Source organism: Enhydra lutris, unplaced genomic scaffold (assembly GCF_002288905.1).
Source record: "Enhydra lutris kenyoni isolate GAN:26980312 unplaced genomic scaffold, ASM228890v2 scaffoldscaffold13, whole genome shotgun sequence".
Classification (NCBI taxonomy): domain Eukaryota; kingdom Metazoa; phylum Chordata; class Mammalia; order Carnivora; family Mustelidae; genus Enhydra; species Enhydra lutris.
Window position 1 is genome coordinate 19,116,156 of NW_019154097.1, and position 22,384 is coordinate 19,138,539.

At 37.6% G+C, this 22,384-nt stretch overlaps 1 protein-coding gene across 6 annotated transcripts in view; it reads right to left on the reverse strand.

Annotated features, from left to right (window-relative positions):
* The window catches only part of LOC111145848 (polypyrimidine tract binding protein 3), a 115,872-nt gene that overhangs the window by 61,338 nt on the left and 32,150 nt on the right, over window positions 1-22,384 (reverse strand). For 3 of the 6 annotated variants that reach the window (XM_022501121.1, XM_022501117.1, XM_022501118.1), the window contains exon 2: window positions 13,754-13,835. In XM_022501121.1, the coding sequence (XP_022356829.1) occupies window positions 13,754-13,784 (31 nt within the window). In that variant the 5' untranslated portion in view covers window positions 13,785-13,835. Of the gene's footprint in view, window positions 1-13,753; window positions 13,836-22,384 lie in introns of those variants that run through there. The other 3 variants (XM_022501123.1, XM_022501119.1, XM_022501122.1) reach the window with 2 other exon arrangements.

Sequence of the window (22,384 nt, forward strand, 5' to 3'; positions counted from 1 at the left end):
TAAATAAAGGAGTGTGCAGGGGTTCAAATAAAGTTTTATGTATAAACACTGAAATTTCAATTTCATATAAGCTTCATGCATCTCAGAATATTGTTCTTTATTTTTCTCACAACTTAAAAATGTAAAAATCAGTCTTAGGTCACAGGAAATATAAAAATGGACAAATAAGACAGATTTGGCCCACATGTGAGAGTCTGTCAACCCCTTGTTCTGTATCCTGATTTTCTATCAACTATGCTACCAATTACTGAGAGAGAAGTTTTGGAATCTCCAGCTATAACTGTGAATTTGTCTATTTCTCTATTTAGTTCTATTAGCTTTCATTTTACATATTTTGAAGCTGTTATCATGTATATATAATATATATAAATTATATATAATATATAACATATATTACATATTAATTATAAATAAATTATGTATTATAAATAAAATCATATAATATATAATTATCTATCATAAATAAGATGGCATATATGTTATATGTTATATATTAATATATATTAAAATTACATATATTTTTCTTTATACACTTACCAAGAAATACAAATAAATACAATGAAACACAAAATGATAAATAATGAATAAAATGAAATACCAAAAAAAAAATGGTCTAAAGAAAGCCAGGAAACAAAGGAAGAAAAAGCAAAGAATAAATGGTACAAATAGAAAACAATGGCAAGATGGTAGGCTTACAACCAACCATGTCAAATAATTTTATTAAGTGGAAATGGCAAAAGATTCCAAATAAAAGGCAGAGTTTATCAGTCTAATAAAAGCAAGACTCAATTATATGATGTGTCGAAGAAATCCATTTTTTTAAAAAATTTTATATTCTGGGACACTCAGTTGGTTAAACCTCTGCCTTTGGCTTAGGTCATGATCCCAGGGTACTGGGACTGAGGCCCACATCAGGGTCCTCGCTCAGCAGGGAGCCTGCTTCTCCCTCTGCCTGCTGCTCCTCCTACTTGTACTCTTTCTCTAACAAATAAATAAATAAAATATTTTTTTAAATAAAAAATAAAAATAATACTTTATTATTAAATAATCTTTACTCCCAATGTGGGGCTTGAACTCACAACCCCAAGACAAAGACTCAAACATGCTCTATTGACTGAGCCAGCCAAGTGCCCCAGAAGAAATTTATTTTAAACATAAAATCTGTTTCAAAATAAAAGGGACGGAAAAAGATAAATATGTAGACAGTAATCATAATAAAGCTGAGTGGCTATACTAATATCTGACAAAGCAGACTTCAGGAAAAGGAATATTACCAGGGATGAAAAGACATTTCATAATAAAGGAATCAATTTATCAAGAAAAGATAATATGTCATGCATAAATGAAACATACAAACATAAAACACAGTTGATCTCTGCTTTTTAACTGGAATCTTTACATTCTTTGTTTACTTTTGTTTAAGTGATTGCTCTGGGGATAAATCATCAATATGTATCTTTAACTTGCACAGTCTATCTTCAAATGATAACACTTAGGTACAATATAAGAACTTTTCAAAGTGTATGTTTATTTCCCTCATCAAAACCTTTCTGTTACTGTCATATATTTTACTTTTCACATATGCCATAGCTCCCCAAATATATTACTATTATCTTGCTTTAGTCAATTTTTTTCTTTTTACATCATGTTTTATACACTTAATGTATCCTTTTTTTTTTTTTTTTTTTTTTTTTTTTTAAGATTTTACCTATTCATTTGCTGGTGAGGAGAGAAAAGGAGAGAGAGCGCAAACTGGAGGAGAGGGAGAGGGAGTAGCAGACTCCCCACTGAGCAGAGAGCCGGATGCTGGGCCCTGGGGGTCATGAGCCGAGCCGAAGGCAGACACCTAACCAACTGAGCCACTCAGGTGCCCCAACACTTAATGTAACCTGTAGTCCTTTCCACAGAGAGCACTCTATTCTTTCTTTCTTTCTTTCTTTCTTTCTTTCTTTCTCTCTACTGCAGTAAAATCATATAGCAAAATTCACTATTCTAAATGTAGAATTCAGTGGTATTAAGCACATTCATAATATGCAACTATCATCACTCTCCATTTCAGTAACTCTTTTCATCACGTAAAACTGAAATTCTATACTCATTAAACAGTAACTCCCTATTTCCCTCTTCTTCCAGTCCCTGGCAATCACTATTCTACTCCCCATCTCTATGACTTCGAGTACTCTCACTTCCTCTTGTGCATATTCTACAGCTATTTCCTTTGTAGTTACCATGGGGACTATACTTAATATCCTTAAGTTATAACACTCTAATCTGAATTTATGCCAGCGTATCTTCAGTAATATGCAAAAACTCTTGTTCCTTTACACCTCTATCCCCACCCTTTCCTGTTGCTGATGTCACAGTATTATAACTTTATATACATGTGCCCCAAAACACGAACTAAAAATTCTTTTAAATGTATTAGTCTCCCAAAATACATGGGAAAAAATGTAGTGCTACAAACAAGTCACACGCTAGCTTTTAGATTAATAACTTTTAAAAATGCCATTCTCTTGTGAAAGACCTGTACTCTGAAAACTATAAAATGCTGATGCAAGAAATGAAGGGAACATAAAGATATGGAAAGACACTCCATGCTCACAGACTGGAAGAACAAATACTGTTAAAATGTCTATACTACCCAAAGCAATCTACACACACCAAACACCAACACCAACAGCAGTTTTCACAGAACTAGAAAAAATAACCCTAAAATTTGGTACGGGCCCACCAAACACCCCAAATAGCCAAAGCAATCTTGAAGAAGAAACGTGAAGCTGGAAACATCACAATTCCAGACTTTAAGTTATATTACAAAGTTGTAGTAATGAAAACACTGGTACTGACACAAAAACAAACACACAAATGAATGGAACAGAAAAGAAAACCCAGAAATAAACCCATGACCATATGGACAATTAATCTTTGACAAAGCAGAAAAGAATATCCAATGGGAAAAAAAGTCTCTTTAACAAATGGTGTTGGGAAAACTGGTTAGTAACATGCAAAAGGATGAAACTGGACCATTTTCCTTCACCATACCAAAAATAAAATCAAAGTGGATTAAAGACCTAAATGTGAGGCCTGAAACCATGAAAATCCTCAAAGAGAGCACAAACGGTAACTTCTTTGATATCACCTGTAGCAACTTCTTTCTAGATACATCTACTGAGGCATGGAAAACGAAAGAAAAAATAAACCATTGGTACTACAGCAAAATCAAGCTTCTGCACAGCGAAGTAAACAATCAACAAAACTAACAGACAACCTACAGAGAAGATATCTGCAAATGACATATCCAATAAAGGGTTAGTATCCAAAATACATAAAGAACTTATAAAACTCAACACCCAAAAAAACGAATAATGCAATTAAAAAATGAGTACAAGACATGAACAGGCATTTCTTCCAAGGAAGACATGCAGATGGCCAACAGACAAATGAAAAGATGCTCATCATCACTTACCATCAGGGAAATGCAAATCAAAACTACAATGAGATATCACCTTACGCCTGTCAGAATGGCTAAAATCAGTAACACAAGAAAGAAGAGGTATTGGTGAGGATGTGCAGAAAAAGGAAACCTTGTGCACTGTTGGTGGGATATCATATAGTATTTGTCATTCTCCATTTTCCTTAGCATAATACTCTTTAGCTCCATCCATGTCACTGCAAATAGCAAGATTTTGTTCTTTTTTATGGCTGAATATTCCAATCTGTGTATGTATACATATACATACACATACACACCATATCTTTTTTAAGTCTTTATTTAAGAGAGGGAAAGGGAGAGTGCACGAGCAGGGAGAGGGGACAGAGGGAGAAGGGGGAGGGGCAGAGGGAGAGGGAGAGGGAGAAGCAGATTTTCCATTGAGTGGGGAGCCCAACATGGAGCTCAATCCCAGGAATCTGGGATTATGACCATATGCCGAAGGCAGATGCTTCACCAACCAAGCCACCCAGGTGCCCCTTAGGATTTTATTTTTAAGTAATCTCTACCTCTAACATGGAGCTGCTCACAACCCCAAGATCAGATTTCACTGATCGAGATAGCCAGGCATCCCTCTTTTCTTTTTTTTACATCCCTCTTTTCTTTTTTTAAATCTGTGACTGGACTTTAGAGTCAAGTATGTCACACACAAATGATTTTTTTAAAATCTAATTTATTTAAGCTAGAACACAAAGACACTTTTGAAGGACAGTTTTGCCAAATACTGGACTCTCCGTTGACAGTTTAATTCTTTTAGCACTTTAAATATATTGGACCACTGCTTTCTGATCCCCAAAGTTCCTGATGAGAAACATGCTCACATTCTTATTGAGGATCACTTATATGTGATAAGTTGATTCTTCCTTTTGGCTTTCAAGATTCTTTGTCTTTGGAAAGTTTGATTATAATGTGTCTCATGTGAGTCTCCTTGAGTTCATCTTACTTGGAGTTACGCTTCTTGGATGTTTATACTCAAACTTTTCATCAAATTTGGGGCTGTGTGTGGTAGAATACCTGTCTGGCATAGTCAATGGAGCATGCAACTCTTGAGCTCCGGGTTGTAAGTTCAAGCCCCATGTTGGGTACAGAGATTACTTAAAAATGCAATCTTTATTGGGGTGCCTGGATGGCTCAGTCAGTTAAGCATTCAACTCTTCGTTTTGACTCAGGCATGAGTCATGAGATTGGGCCTTGCATCAGGCTCTGCACTCAGTGGGGAGTCTGCCTGAAGATTCTATCCCTCCACCCCTCCACCCACTGAGCATGCACTCTCCCTCTCTCTCTAAAATAAATAAATCTTAAGGGGCGCCTGGATGGCTCAGTCATTAAGTGTCTGCCTTCAGCTCAGGTCATGATCCCAGGGTCCTGGGATTGAGCCTTGCATCGGGCTTCCTACAGAGCAGGAAGTCTGCTTCTCCCTCTTCCACTCCCGCTGCTTGTGCCCCCTCTCTCTGTGTGTCTCTCTCTGTCAAATAAATAGATAAAAATCTTAAAAAAAAAAAACACTTTAAAATAAAATAAAATAAAATCTTTATTAAAAAATAACTGGGGACTGTGGTAACTCTAGAAATCAGATTCTTTCCCTTCCTTGGGGTCTTCTAGTTTTTGTTATGGTTTTTCTTCTTTTGATTGTTGTAAGCTATCTCTGTACCGAGAACCGGCCTTAGGTTTATATAAATTTAAAGTCTTCTCTGGTTTCTTTTGAGCCTTTTTCCCTGGCATGCATTATCACTTTCTAATTTTCCCTATAGAAGCAGTTGTTTTTTTAATGTCTTAGTCTCTAATATCTCACTCCCAAAAAGGGTGAAAGGGAAATATGAAGGGAAAGGGAAAGAGTGCCAGTTCTCTGAATTCACTAGAAGTCACTGGAGGAAGGGGGAGTTTGCTACAACAGAAGGAGATGCAAAGACAATGGCTGCCTGCCTCTGTCTGCAACTATGTGCTCAGAAGAAGCAATTAACAATCAGAACACAGATCCCTGAAAGTTAAGAGGACAATGTCCTTTCTACCCATGCTGGCTCCCTCAAGCTATTTGTAAGCTGCTCCTGGAACATGTAGGTAGCTCCCTGTGATTTAAGAGCAGAGGATGGGAGGTGCCTGGGTGGCTCAGCAGGTTAAGTGTCTATCTTCAGCTCAGGTCAGGACAACCCCCATCAGGCTCCCTGCTCAGCAGGGAGCCTACTTCTGCTTTTCCCTCTTTCCCCTACCCCACTCCCCCCCAACCCCGCCCCATACCATACCTCCTCCCCCATTCACGTTTTCTCCTACCTCTCTCTCAAATAAATAAGTAAAATCTTTAAAAAAAAAAAACAAAAAACAAAAACAAAACACAGACAATGGGTAGCTGCTACAGTGCTAAGACCTGAAATTGATCAAAATTAAACACAATTTACCTTCCAAGTCTTCCTCTGGAACAACTTGCAAGCTTTCAATAGACTCCAGAGTTCCAAATTACAGAAAGAGTCTGTTAGTGCAATTGTTGTCTAGGCAGGGAGTCAGATTCCTGGTGCTTCTTACTCCACTATTCCCAGAATCCTCCTTCAATTATCTTAAATTAACAAAATAAACCAAAAGGGGGGAAAAAAAAAAAAAGGAGGGAGAAGTCATATCCACTCTGTGGATATTTACCATTTTGTACAAACTCAAGTTTCCACCTGGTATCATTTTCAAGTCTGAAGAATTTCCTCTACCATTTCATGTAACAGACATGTTACTGACAAATGCTCTCAGCTCTTGTCTGCCTCAAAGAAAGTTTGATTTTAACTTCATTTTTGAAACTTTAGATGGATATAGATGATTGTACTTATTTCCAGCACTTTAAAGACATTACTCCATTGCCTTCTGGCTTACAGTTCAGACAAAAAATTCTGTATCATTCTTACCTACAGAATAAAATGGGACTTTTCCCCCTCTGGGTACTTTTAAGATTTGTTTTGCATTCCTGGTTTTCAAGAATTTTATTATGATGAGCCTTGGTGTGGTTTTCACTGTATTTATCGGCTTGTGGTTCACTGAACTTCTTAGTTATGTGGCTTTATAATTTCTACCATATTTGGAATTATTTTCAATCACTATTTCTTCAGGTTTATCTGTTTCCCTGCCCCCACCTTCCTTTCTGGGACCTGATTTACACATATGTTTGGACCACCTGATTTTTTTCTATAGTCTACTAAAGACTGTTCATTTCTTCCTCAATCTTCTTTGGTCTGTGTGCTTTAGTTTCTATTGCTGTCTTTTTGTTGTTGTTTTAAGTCATCTCTCCGCCCAACGTGGGGCTGCAACTCACAAGCAAGAGATCAAGAGTTATGTGCTCTGCCACCTAAGCCAGCCAGGCACCCTTCTACTGCTGTCTGTGAACTGACTGCTGACTTATTCTGCAGAACATATGTGCTATTAATGCCATGCCATGTATTTTTTAGACATATTCTTATCTTTAGAAGTCCCATTTTTATCCTTATTATGCTAACAGTTTCCTTTAAATCCTTAAATATGCTTTTAATAACCATTTTGAACTCCAAATCTGCTAATTTCATTATCTCTGTCCTTTCATAGGTCTCTTTCTTTTTTAAGGTTTTATTTATTTATTTGGGAGGGGGAGAGAGAGAGAGCGCAAGCATGCGCATGCATGCACAAGAGTAGAAGGAGACACAGAGAGGAGGGAGAGGAACAGGGAAAGAATCCCAAGACAACTCCACTCTGAGTGTGGAGCCCAATATGAGGTTCACTCTCCCGACTCTGTAAGACCATGACCTGGTCAAGAGCTGGATACTCAGCTGACTGAGCCACCCAGGTGCCCCATCTAGTTCTCTTTCTGTTGATTGATTTTCCTCCTGGTTATGGGTCACAGTTTTGTGGTTCTCTCCATGTTTGGCAATTTTTGATTGAATAGTCAACAATGCGAGCACACTAGAATTTGTTTTATTCCTTTAATGTGCCAGAGTTTTTTCTGGGAAAAAAGGTAGTTTCAGATCAGGCAACTATTTTGGAGCTTGTTTTGAAGCTTTGTTAGAGTGGGTTTACAGAAGCCTTTATGCTAGAACTGGCGTACGTTACTGATAAGGCATGTGTAGCTAACTATTTGGCAACATATTCAAAGGGAGACTTCTGGAGCACTTTTCTCATGGAGCTCCCTCCTCTCCCATGCATTGCTTCCATAGCTCCCAGCTGCCTCAGCCTTCCCAAGCGTGGATCTCTGTCTTTTCAACTTAGCAATTCTGTCCTGTTTGCCTGGGTTCCCCCCAACTTTAAATAGAGTCCAGAAAAAATGCCAAGGATCACCTCATTTGTTTACTTTTATCTGAAATCATAGTCCTGCATATAATAATAATATATTTCAAATAATGGCTGCTTAAAAAAAAAAAAAAATCACTGCTCATGTAAAAAGTCCAACTGTAGAAATTTCCAAATCCAGAATGGTGACATAAAGTTACCAATGACTCAGGCTCTACTTGTCTTTCTGTTAGGGTGCAGCCCTCACCCTCATCATGTAAGATGGAAGATGAAATTCCTGCAGGAGGTAGGATAAAAGAGGAAGAAGTGTATCTATGTGGAAATGTTCCAGAAGTATCTATCTCCTGTTAACTTCTACTTGTATCTCATTAGCCAGGACTTAATCCCATGACCACACCTAGCTATAAGGAAGACTGAAACATGGCTTTTTAATTTGAGAGGCAACACACCCAGATAAAAATTAGCGTTGTCACTAAAGAAAACCAAAAAGTATTCGGGTACACAATAGTCTCTGCCATAATTCCTAACATTAAATTTAAAAAGAGAGGGCGCCTGGGTGGCTCAGTGGGTTAAAGCCTCTGCCTTCGGCTCGGGTCGTGGTCCCAGGGTTCTGGGATTGAGCCCCACATCGGGCTCTCTGCTCAGCGGGGAGCCTGCTTCCTCCTCTCTCTCTGCCTGCTTCTCTGCCTACTTGCGGTCTCTGTCTGTCAAATAAATAAATGAAAAAAAAATTTTTTTTAAAGAGAAGTATACAACTCACGAAGAAATGTGTAAAACTTTTTCATAATTATCAAAGGACATAAAATAAGACCTACAAACATGAGATCACAGGTCAGGTTCCCAGAAGGAAAGGCACAACTGTGCTTATCACCAATTCCATTTGATGTCTTGCAGTAAAACCACAATTGTATAATTCTGAATTAATTTAACTTGGGAAGTTTCTTCTCCATGTGTAAAGTAACAGGTGTTAATAATGTTAACCCCAGGGCCACCTGGGTGGCCCAGTGGGTTGGGGACCTCTGCCTTCCAGCTTCCTGGAATCAAGCCCCACATTAGGTTCTCTCCTCACCGGGGAGTCTGCTTCCCCCCGCCCCACCCTCTGCCTGCTGTTCTGCCTGCTTGTGATCTCTGTCAAATAAATAAACACAATCTTAAAAAAATAAAATAAAATAAATAATGTTAGCCCCATCAACAGAACTTTGCCAAAAGCTAAATTATATCAGTTTTATCATCATCTGCTAACAATGAAAAATCAGTTATTACCCAATGATGACTGAATGTTGAATATTTCAGTGGAATCAAAATAAAGCTTTTGGGAAATCACTCTATCAAAAGTGAAATACCGGGGCGCCTGGGTGGCTCAGTGGGTTAAAGCCTCTGCTTTCGGCTCAGGTCATGATCCCAGGGTCCTGGGATCGAGCCCCGCATCAGGCTCTCTGCTCAGCAGGGAGCCTGCTTCTTCCTCTCTCTCTGCCTGCCTCTCTGCCTACTTGTGATCTCTGTCTGTCAAATAAATAAATAAAATCTTTAAAAAAAAAAAAGTGAAATACCTAATACTAATGGAAATTGAGTTTTATTTATTTATTTATTTATTTTTAAAGATTTTATTTATTTGACAGACAGAGATCACAAGTAGGCAGAGAGGCAGGCAGAGAGAGGAAGGGAAGCAGGCTCCCCGCTGAGCAGAGAGCCCGATTCGGGGCTCGATCCCAGGACCCTGGGATCATAACCTGAGCGGAAGGCAGAGGCTTTAACCCACTGAGCCACCCAGGTGCCCCGAAAATTGAGTTTTAAAAGTTCTACATTAAAAGGGCACCTGGGTGGCTCAGTTTGTTAAGCATCTGACTTGATTTCAGCTCAGGTCATGATTGCAGTGTTGTGAGATTGCATGTCCAGCATGGAGCCTGCTTAGGATTCTTTCTCTCCCTCCGGTCTGCCCCTCCTTCCTCCCTCTCAAAAAAAAAAAAAGAAAAAAAAAGTTCTACATTAAAGATCTACTTTTTTTGAGGTAATAACATAATACATACATAATACAAACATTAAGTTTTGGTGCAATAATCCTATGGGGCAGATGTGTATTTGCAATTAGTTTAGTACATACATAACTCCTTTACCAAACAAGCAATATTCTACTAATAGATAGTACAGTCATTAAATTTTAGAAATTATTTTTAAATCCACATTTAGATTAAATGAACCACAAAAATTTTGTGGTAAGATTATACTGAATACCAAAAAGCTCCTTCGGCACAACTGTACACCAGGCTCTTTGACCTACCCATTATTATCAATGTGATTTTTTAAATTTCTGTATCTTTGAAAAACTACCTCACACAGGCATTAAAAACTCATTTGTAAATGAGCCCTAAAACCTTTCTCTCCAAATTTGTTCAAAATCAACTAGGAATCTTTATTATAGTCAAGGAATGGAGCACCCAAATCTTGAAATTTTAGTTCTTTTAGAAATTTGCAAATATTAGACCAAATATCACAAAAATATTTTTGCTGTATAAATGACCTCAAAAGAAAAAAAGTGAAATTTCCCCAAGTCATGTCAACAGCCAAGGCCCTCAGTGAAAGCAAACTAAAATCAGAAACTTCCCATCAAGAAAGAAAGAAAGAAAGACAGACTCATATTTCAAAAGTATTTAAAAAGGAAGCCCATCTCTGTTCAGATTCTGATGGGGAAATGTGAATGTTTGGATTCTGAATTTTCTCTTCTTCTCTGGTCTAAGAATCTCCAAGGCAATAAATCAACATACACATTAGACCATGTTAGGGGCTGGTGATACCTTAGAAAGTTTAGCAGAGCAAACACAAAACACCTTAGAGATCCTCACAAAAGAAAAAGCAATTCAGCTAAAAATTATGACTCACACAAGGAAAAATAATAGGTTATAAGCAAATATTTAACCGAAGGACTAAACAGCACATTGGACAAAGCTGAACACAGAATAAGTGAATCAGAAAAACATTTTAAGGAAATTATCCAAAATATAGGACCTTAAGGGGAAAGACATGACAATGAATGTAAGAGGTTAAAACAAATACAGGACTGAATGAAACGGTCCTATACATTTCTAACTGGAGTTCCAGGAGAAGGCAGTTCTGTGAAGAGCTGGGTCACGCCTAAGAAAGATGAATGAAGGGACGCCTGGGTGGCTCAGTTGGTTAAGCAGCTGCCTTCGGCTCAGGTCATGATCCCAGCGTCCTGGGATCGAGTCCCACATCAGGCTCCTTGCTCGTCGGGGAGCCTGCTTCTCCCTCTGCCTCTGCCTGCCATTCTGTCTGCCTGTGCTTGCTCTCTCTCCCTCTCTCTCTCTGACAAATAAATAAATAAAAAATCTTTAAAAAAAAAAAAAAAAAAAGAAAGATGAATGAAAGTAAGTCTCTAGCAATGGTCCTCAACACTAGCTGAACCTTACGATTATCATCTAAGAAGTTTTAAAAATAAACAAAAAACTGCTCATCCCTCTACCCCAAGATTTTAGAATTGGTGTGGTCAAGGTATCTATATTTTCCTCAGAGCTTCTCAAGCTATTTTAGTGATCATCCAGGGTTGCCAATCTGTGATCCCTACCTACAAATAGGAGTTAAACCACTGAACAAAAATAAGGAGGAAAATGTTTTAAAATGACTATAGAGAAGTAATTTTACCTACAAAGTAATAACCAACACTAACAACAGACTTCTCAACAACAGACACCAAAAGAATAATAGAACAATACCTTCATTGTGTTAAGAGAAAAAACTGGCAACCTAAAATTCAAAATAGCTAACTAACATTGAATAGAGATAATGAAATAAACATTTTTAGTGAAACTGAGAGGTTACCATTTATAGAGCTTTGCAGAAATAGCTACTGAAGAGGATATGCTTCAGGAAGAGAAACACTGAACACAGAATGGGACACAAGACATTCAAAACATAAAAGCAAAACAGAACAAACTGCTGCTGCCAGCTAAACTCCCATTTCCTATGTCTTTCTTTTCCTAAGTAATCAATAAACAAACGTGAAATCTTTCTGGTTATCCATCCTGGTAGTTCATATACGTGACCAAAGTGACCTATTTTTAAAATAAAAATATAATCGGCCCCACCTTAGATTTACTGTAACTCTAGGAGTAAGGACTTTTTTTTTTTTTTAAAGTAGGCTCCATGCCCAGTATGGAACCCAACATGAGACTTGAACACATGACCCTGATATCAAAGCGTGCGAGCTGAGATCAGGAGTCAGAGGCTTAACCAACTGAGCCACCCAAGCCCCCTAAGTCTCTAGCAATTTTTTTTTTTACAACAATTTTTTTTAGCATTTTTACAAACATACCTGACCAAGAGGATAATTAGGTTTAGAAACTTTAGATTCTAGTATTTCCTCATACAACAGTTCTCAAAGTATGGTTCCTCAAGGCAACATCACTATTACCCAGAAACTTGTGCAAATACAAATTCTGAGGACCCACCTCAGATCTACTTTATTAGAAATTCTGGATATGGACTCAACAGCTATGCTTTAACAGGCCCTCCAGGTGATTCTGATGCCAGCTCAAGTTTGAGAAAACACTTTAGTTTCATGTTCATATTACTCTGTTCACACTTCTACAAGAACAAGTCCTCCGTTGCTGTCCTGTCCACAAAACCTTTCCATTTAGTACTGTAGAACAGAGTACCATGGTTAACTAATTCCCATATATTCTTATCTCTTCCATGAATTTTCATTGCATCTTTTGCCTTAACAGAACCTAGTCTACTACTCTTATACAGTCCTCACAAAAAAGCCGTTCATTCTCCTAAACATCATATAGCTCAGGGTCTAGAAAGTGAGGTCCACTCATTTCTTATTCCCTGTAACCCAAAAACATTTGGATAAAAATCTGGCCTTCAGGGGTACCTGGGTGGCTCAGTTCATTGGGCATCTGCCTTCGGCTCAGGTCATGATCCCACAGTCCTGGGATTGAGCCCTGCGCTGGGCTCCCCACTCAGTGGGGAACCTATTTCTCCTTCTCCCCTGCTTATATACTCTTTTGCACTCTTTCTCTAATAAATAAATAAATAAAATTTTTATAAATAAATAAATATCTGGCCTTTTCTGAAACTCTCCACTCTTCATGTCTCTAATAAATAAATAAAATTTTTATAAATAAATAAATATCTGGCCTTTTCTGAAACTCTCCACTCTTCATGCCTTTTCAACTGTGGATGATGCTAATTTCCTAATTTCTCTCCTGATGTTGAGACCAGAAGAATCCAGTGACTACCCAACACTTCCATTTGGATGTTGCAAAGGAACCTCAAATTCAACATATAAAAATCTGAACCTGTTATGCTGTCCAACTTCTTCCTATATATTCTACGTAAATGGCACCACCATTCATCTACCCAGTTATCCAATCCAAAACCTGGAAATAAATCACTGATGGAATCCCTTATTCAAACATTCAATTAGCCAGCAGCTACTATCTATTTCACCTTCTGTGAATGCTTTCATTCTCTCTATCACAACTGCTAGTGGTACAGTACAAATTACCATCCCTAACTGGGATATTCTATACAGTAAGAGCCTCTTAACTATACTCCACCAGTTCATTTTACAGTCCCCAAATTTCAAGAACATTTATTTTTAAACCACATGGTAACCTACAGAATGTAAATTATGTTCCAATTTTTAAAAATAATTTGATCTTATAGTTTTAATACTTCTAATATGCTAAACCATCATTCAACACAAGCTTTAATCCAGCTTTTACTCAATTGTTCTGGGTCACCAACTGATTGACAGTTTTATCACAACTATAAAACACAAAGAACATCAATCAAAAAAGTAATTATCAAATTAGATCCAAATTCTTAAAACTTAAGATCTACAATTGGTAATTTCACTTATGTGAGCTTGACTGCAGGAAATTTTAGTTTTGTTATAAATAATGGACTTCAAGAAATGTTTGTAAGATGAGCAAAGAACACTGTAAAAAAAATTATTTTTGAAACTCACAGAAAGAAAACATTTTAGATTTTGAAAAAGTGAAAACTCACCATACACACCTGTAGGAGTAGAATTGTTCATGGTAAAAGGTCCGTTAATGACACCAGAAGAAAGAAGCTCATCAGATCCCCGCTGAAAAGCAAGACCAATAAATACTATGTTAATAAAATGAGCCCTGGATAATGGTCCATGTTTACTACTAAAACTATCAAAAGTTAATAATATTACTTTGTCTGAAGGTCAAGGCATTTAAGGGGAAGTCCTCAAGAATCACAAAATCTAAATAAAGGTTGGAAGTAAATTTTACAGAAGAAAAATTACTGCATAGCCACATGGTTGTTATTTGAAAGAAAGAAAAACTGCTATCACATAATGGGGGACATAATCCTGCAACCCTGTTATGAACAGATGTTACATCTGAAGTACCAGAAACCACATTTAGGGGTTGCACCCTGAAACTCTTTTTTTTTTTTTTTAAAGATTTTATTTATTTGTCAGAAAGAGAGAGAGCATGAGTGGGGGCCGAGGAGAAAGAGAAGCAGGCTCCCCACTGAGCAGGGACCCCGATGTGGGACCCAATCCCAGGACCCTGGGATTATGAACCGAGCCAAAGGCAGGCACTTAACCAACTGAGCCACGCACGTGCCCCCAGCATATTTATTTCTAAGTACCCATATGGAAATCACTTGTGTAGTACCTACTAAGAATCCCAACTTCTTGATACCTATGTATTTTTTAAAGTTGAACACAAAGACACAACTTATTTCTATATTGACCAAATCCTTTATAATCAGTGATTTTTTTATTCATTAATGTTCACAATGATCTTTAATGTGTATGATTTTTTTAAACAACTTGTGTTTAAATAATTTCCTCTTTCCTACATGTAAGAGTTTTGACCGATTGTGGGAGACTGGGTGGCTTAGGTCATCATCCCAGGTTCCTGGGATGGAGCCCCATAACGGGCTCCCTGCTCAGCTGGAAGCCTGCTTCTCCCTCTCACACTCCCCCTGTTTGTGTTCCCTCTCTCAAATAAATAAATAAAATCTTTTAAAAAAAAAAAAAGGAGTTAAAACCAAACAATTTCCAAATGTCACTGTTTAACTTGGTCAATTCTTTTTTTGAAGTTTTTATTTATTTACTTGAAAGATTTTATTTATTTACTTGAGAGAGAGAGAGCATGAGAGGGGAGAGGGTCAAAGGGAGAAGCGGACTCCCTGCTGAGCAGGGAGCCCGATGCGGGACTCCATCCCGGGACTCCAGGATCATGACCTGAGCGGAAGGCAGTCATTCAACCAACTGAGCCACCCAGGTGCCCTTACTTGGTCAATTCTTAAGATCAAATATTTTGGTCTACAGGATGATAAAACTTAATTCCCAAATTATTCCACAAATATTAGAATAGTTATAATTCTCCAAAAGATGTTTAATGTTTAGGTGTTAAGTATCATTATAGGACAAAACTTAAGCCTTTGCTAAAGAAAGGCAAACCATCAATGTGTTTGCATAATGGAAATACAATTATTTAAACAATTCCTGTATTAAACATTCAGATATTATTCCCTTTGGTTCTTCACTAGAAATTTATACAGACAAGGTAGGACAAGAGGAAGAAATTAAGTAAGCACACAAGATGAAATTAAAATGAAAATCTCAACTTCCGGAAGGACCAAGATTAAGGCCTCATTTAAAGAACATCTGTTATCTTCCTGATAATACCTTAACTAGGAAAGACTTTGTGGTTCACTGGCTACTTGCAGCTATGGAGAAAGATGAATTTCTGCAGGTTTAAAAGCAGTAAAAATTTAAACATGCCCAGTATGTTTTTATCTCTGAGAATGTGGTAAAAGAGGTGTTACTAACAGATATATTTTCTACATATACATGAGTTTAGTATTAATATGTTTCTATACGTAAACTGAGTTTATTTGAAACTACTAAAACCATTTTAGCTTTTTCCTAGACTTACAGAAGTATGTTAAAATGTCAACTAAGCACTAATTCTAGGAGGACTGCACACTGAAATGTAAAAGGTATAATAATAAAGACTCTAGAAGGTAACAGAAGAGTATCTTCATAATTTTGGAGTAAGGAAAATTTTCTTAAGACACAAAAGTACAATTATGAAGGAAAAATACAAATGAGACATTGAAATTAATAATTTTATTTACAATATATATAATCTCAAATCTTAATGTTGCACACCTGAAACTAACACTACATGTCAATTTTTTTTTTTAAGAATTTTATTTAGGAAAAGACATGAGGAATCTAAAAGGCAAGTTACAGAGAAGAAGAAAATATCTGCAATTACATATAACCCCAACAAGTTTCACTGATTTTTTTTTTAAGATTTATTTGAGAGAGTGCAAGCAAGAACGGAGAAAGAGCAAAGGGGGAGGGAGAGGGAGGAGAAAGACTCTCAAGTAGGTCACACACACACACACACACACACACACACACACACACACACACACATACCCTCCGTGAGCAGGGATCCATCTCAGGACCCTGAGGTCATAACCTGAACGGAAACCCAGAGTCAGATGCTTAACTGACTGAGCCACCAGGTTTTATAACCAGAGGGGGGAAAAAAGAAACCTCATCAGCATCACTAAGAAAAAGTCAAGGTAAAAGAAAACCACAATAGTTCAACAGGTACCTAACAAAGTGGCAGACTTTTTGTTTCAGAGTATTTGTGGTTTCTCCTCCTGTGAAAGGATTTTTCACCCCCATCCATGATGATGTGACTTGCAATGCCTCCTGTGAGAGAGAACTTCCGACACTGAGCACTGTTTTGTGATAGGCTTTTTTGGCCTATGGAATATGAATAGACATGATCTTCAATAAATCCAAGCAGAAGCATCAAAAGATTTTAGCAGTTTCTGCTCATTTTTTCCCTCTTTCCCTCTGAAATAGGAGCATATTCCAAGAGGGGCTGCTCTTTCGGCCTAATTTCCAGAATAAAAACACATATAGCTTCACAACAGCCACCAACACTGTAAGTGAACCAGAAACAAATATTTTTCTAACCTATATCTAAATGACTATTATCATATCTAAAAAACATATGAAAAGATGCTTAATTCCACTGATCATCAGGGAAAGTTAAAACCACAATAAAATACTAGATATTAAAAAAGACTGACAATATCAAGAGTCGGCAACAACACGTAGCATCCGAACGAGTATGTTACTAGTTGGGAGTGCAAGCTGGCACAGCTTTGGAAAACGGACTCAATAACGGTGAAGTTGAATATATGACCAGCCTACAATCCTGTATTCTACTCCTACGGATACACTCAGGAGATTGCATGTTTATGTGTACCTAAACAAATGAGAATGTTCTCAGCAGCATTATTTGTACCTGCCAAATAGGAAATAGCCAGTTATCAATGAAAGAATGGACAGATTTCTTTTTAAGTAAATGAAGAAATTTTTTTCATTTAAATTCAATTTGTTAACATATAGTGTATTATTAGTTTCACAGGTGGAGGTCAGTGATTCACCAGTCTTATATAACACCCAGTGCTCATTACACCACATGCCCTCCTTAATGTCCATCACTCAGTTTCCCCCATTCCCCTACTCCCTCCTCTCCAGCAACCTTTGGTTTGTTTCCTATGATTAAGAGTCCCTTATGGTTTGTCCCCCTCTCTGATTTCATCTTGTTTTATTTTTCCCTCCCTTCCCCTATACTCCTGTTTTGTTTCTTAAATTCCACATAAGAGTGAAATCATACGATAATTTTCTTTCTCTGACTGAATTATTTCACTTAGCCTAATTACCCTCTATTTCCATCCATGTCATTGTGAATGGCAACATTTCTTTTTTTTTTGATGGCTGAGTAATATTGTTATATGTGTGTGTGTATATAGATATACATGTACACAAACATACACCCCCCATATCTTCTTTATCCATTCATCCGTCAAGGGACGTCTGGGTTCTTTCCATAGTTTGGCTATTATGGACATTGCTGCTGTAAACATTGGGATGCACGTGCCCCTTCTGATCACTACATTTGTATTTTGGGAGTAAATACCTAGTAGTGCAACAGCTGGGTCATAGGGTAGCTCTATTTTTTTTTAAAGATTTTATTTATTTATTTGAAAGACAGAGATTACAAATAGGCAGAGAGACAGGCAAAGGGAGAGGAAGGGAAGCAGGCTCCCTGCTGAGCAGAGAGCCCAATGCGGAGCTCGATCCCAGAACCTTGGGATCATGACCTGAGCCAAAGGCAGAGAGGCTTTAACCCACTGAGCCACCCAGGTGCCCCTGGGTAGCTCTATTTTGAACGTTTTGAGAAACCTCCACACTATTTTCCAGAGTGAGTGTACCAGCTTGCACTCCCACCAACAGTGTAAAAGGGTTCCTCTTTCTCAGAGTGGATAGATTTTTGTAAATGCAGTGATTTGTAGCAGTAAGAATGAACTACCGCTCCATACAGTAACATAGATAAATCTCACAAGCATGCTAAGTCAGTCACATAAGAAGTCAGTCACAAAAGATTACACACTATACTACTGGATTACTGAGTTCAGAAATATGGCCAAAACTAAATGACACACTGGACAGCAATATGCAAAAGAACAAAAATGGACCACTTTCTTACACCAATACAAAAATAAAGTTAAAACAGCTTAAAGATCTAAATTTGAGACCTGAAAAAATAAAAACCACAAAAACAGTAGAAATCCGGGGCACGTGAGTGGCTCAGTCGTTAGGCGTCTGCCTTTGGCTCAGGTCATGATTCCAGGGTCCTGGGATGGAGCCCTGCACATCAGGTTCCCTGCTCGGTGGGAAGCCTGCTTCTCCTTCTCCCACTTCCCCTGCTTGTGTTCCTTCTCTAGCTGTCTCTCTCTGTCAAATAAATAAATAAAATCTTAAAAAAAAAAAAAAAACTGTAAAAATCCTAACTCCTTTGACCATCAGCCACAGCAACTACTTTCTACATAGGTCTCCTGAAACAAGGGAGATGAAAGCAAAAATAAACTACGGGGACTACATCAAAATAAAAAGCTTCTGCACAGCAAAGGAAACAATCAACAAAACTAAAAGGCATCCCACAGACTGGGAGAAGATATTTGCAAATGACATATCCAATAAACAGTTAGTATCCAAAATATATAAAGAATGGATACTTACTCAACACCCCAAAAACAAATAATCCAATTAAAACCTAGGCAGAAGACACAGACAGTTTTTCAAAGAAGACATACCAACAGCCAACAGACACATGAAAACATACTCAGCATCACTCACCATGAGAGAAATGCAAAGCAAAGCTAGAAGGTAGCACCTCACACCTGTCACAATGCCTAAAATCAACAGCATGGGAAACAAAAAGGTGTTGGCAAGGATGTGGAGAAAGGGGAACCCTCTTGCACTACTGTGGGGTAACGCAAACTGGTGCAATCATCGTGGAACACATTATGGAGGTTCCTCAAGAAGTTAAAAATAGAGCTACCCTACAATCCAACAATAGCATTATTTGCCCAAAGAATACAAAAATACTAATTCAAAGGGATATATGCACCCCAATATTTATAGTAGTGTTAATAACTACAATAACCAAATTATGGAAACTGCCTAAGTGTCCATCAATTAATGAATGGATAAAGAAGCTGAGGTATATATACACAATAGAATATTATTCGGCCATAAAAAAGAGTGAAATCCTGCCATGTGCAATGACACGGATGGAGCTAGAGGGTATTATGCAAAGCAAAATAAGTCAGTCACAAAAAGAGAAATACCATACAATTTTACTCATATGTGGAATTTAAGGAGCAAAACAAATGAGCAAAGGGGAAAAAAGAAAGAGAGAGAGAGAGAGAGAGGGGCAAACCAAGAAACAGACTCTTAACTATAGAGAACAAAGAGATGGTTACCAGGAGGGAAGTGGGTGGAAGCACGTTTAATAAATGGTGATGGGGATTAAGGAGTGCACCTGTGAAGAGCACAGGGCGATGTATGGAAGTACTGAATCACTATATTATACATCTGAAACTAGTAGTACACTGTATGTTAATTAACTGGAATTTAAATAAGAACAAACAAAAAAAAAGCTACTGTACTTCAAGGACACCATCAAAAAAATGAAAAGACAAGCCAGAGAATGGGAGAAAGTATTTGCAAAATCTAAATAATAAAAAGACGTATTTGTAAAAAACAGGCAAAAAGCATCTGAAAAGTCAGTTATCCAAAGATATACAAATGACCTCTAAGCACATGAAAAGATACTCAACACCATTAGACATTAAGGAAATGCAAATTTTAAAACCACAGAGAGCATTTCAAACAAAATTTAAGACTATGACATCACCACACACCTATGGAAACAATTAGAATAAGGAAAAATGACAGTATCAAATGCAAGGGAGGAATGTGGAAGAAAGTGGATCTCTTATACATTACTGACAGGAAGGGTACAGCGACTTTGGACAGTCTGGTGGTTTCTTTAAAATGAAACATACAAAACAATTAACCATATTCTCAAAATGAAAAATCACATGTTCTATGATTTTATTTATATAACATTCTCAAAATGACAAAATTATAGAGGTGAAAAAGAGACCAGTGGTTGCAAGGGAGCTGAGATAGCTGGTGGGAGGTAACGGGTATGATTATAAAAGGGTACGAGAATGGAGCTTTGTGGGGGACTGATCAATTCTGTATCTTTTTTTTTTTTTTTTTTTAATAAAGATTTTATTTATTTATTTGTCAGAGAGAGAGAGGGAGAGAGAGCGAGCACAGGCAGACAGAATGGCAGGCAGAGGCAGAGGGAGAAGCAGGCTCCCCGACGAGCAAGGAGCCCGATGTGGGACTCGATCCCAGGACGCCGGGATCACGACCCGAGCCGAAGGCAGCTGCCCAACCAACTGAGCCACCCAGGCGTCCCTCAATTCTGTATCTTGACTGAGGTGATAGTTATGTGAATCTACACAAGCAATAAAATGAAACAATTATAAATAGGCATTGTACAATATCAAAATCTTTGTTTTGATAATGCACTATAATTAAAATGCAACCATCAGAGAAAACTGTGAAGGGTACACAGGACCCTTCCATAGTATCTTTACACCTCTAAATTTTTTCCAAATATAAAATAAACAAAATAAAACAATGAAATAAGAGATGCATCATTCTGAGCCAGAGGATTCCTACTGACTTGAGACTTCCTCCCTGCCTAAAATAGCCATTACCATCACCTATGCTGAATCAACCTGTAAGGGATAAGAAAAGATTGATCAAGCTATGAACTACTACAGTTAATTCTCAGAGTTCATGCCTATACACTGCTGATCCAGAAGGCATCCCTTCAAAGGCAGACAACAGTCAAAAAACAAAACAACAACAAAAAAAAAACATAATCATATGAGTTATTTATGGCAATCTATACCTAGGATAAAGGAAGGAAAGAATCAAAAGGCAGACAACATACACCAGAAAAAGTACAACACTTTAAATTATGAGTAAATAAGAGTGATTTGATTTTGTAAAAACAAAAAAAATTAAGAAAATATAACAGCCTCTCCTAAATAAAATACAAAGGGATACAGCAGCTAAAGGAAAAGCAAATAAGAATTCTACCAAAGGATTTAAAAGATAGACTGATTGAAAAAAAGAATAAAGCAGTGTCATGAAAGTCAGCCATTACAAAGAGAAGAGAATCAAAAGTGCAAACACCTTTCAGTTATCCAAAGAACCAAACTCTCCTGCAAGGAACCAACTCTTGCTCTAGAATTTTTGTATCAAAAAGCTAACAAAGAACAAATCTTCAGGGGCTCCTGGGTGGCTCAGTCAGTTAAGCATCCGCCTTCAGCTCAGGTCATGATGCTGGGGTCCAGGGATGGAGCCCCATGGGCTCCCTGCTCAGCAGGGATGCTCAGCAGGGAGTCAGCTTCTCCCTCTCCCTCTGCAGCTCCCCCTGCCTGTGCTCTGTCACTGGCTCTTCTGCTCTCTCTCAAATGAATAAATAAAACCTTGGTGGGGGGGGGACAAACTTTCAGAAAAGCACTCCCTTGGAGGCACAGGAGATTACTTAAAATGCATCTAGCAAAGGTGTCAAACTTTAACACAGACCCCACAGTGCTTGAGAGCTAAGAATCCAAAAAAGTTGTTTGCAGTCTTCTTAATGCACACATGCCACTTCAGTTTCCATTTTGGGAAGAGAACTGAGTTACTCACAGCTCTATTTCTATCTCATTTAATAAACTTTTACCTAGTTTCCTAACTAGGAAATCACCAGTCAACAATTAACATGAAAGTTTTACCTGCTGCTTACTATTTAATCAAGTCTAAACTTACTGTACTGGCTATTAAAAGTTCTTTCTAACCTGGACCTCCTACTCATGGTAACACTCCTGTCCTGGAATTTGCCCCAGACACATCATCTTTATTCCAGCCTCTTTATGCTATTCTCCCATCTCAAACACTATCCCTTCACTACATATCCATTCTTACCTACTGATCACAAATAAATACCACATCCTTGAAAATTTTTCTATCCCCCAAATGAAGAGGTTGAACTTAATTCTGATTGTCCTGCAGCACTAAAATGTGTATGTTTTAGGATTTTAGCACACTTGTAGAATATATCTTTCCTGTATGTTTAACTATCAATATCACACATTTTGTCAAATATGTATGCGAAGATTTTTTTTCAGCTACTTTGA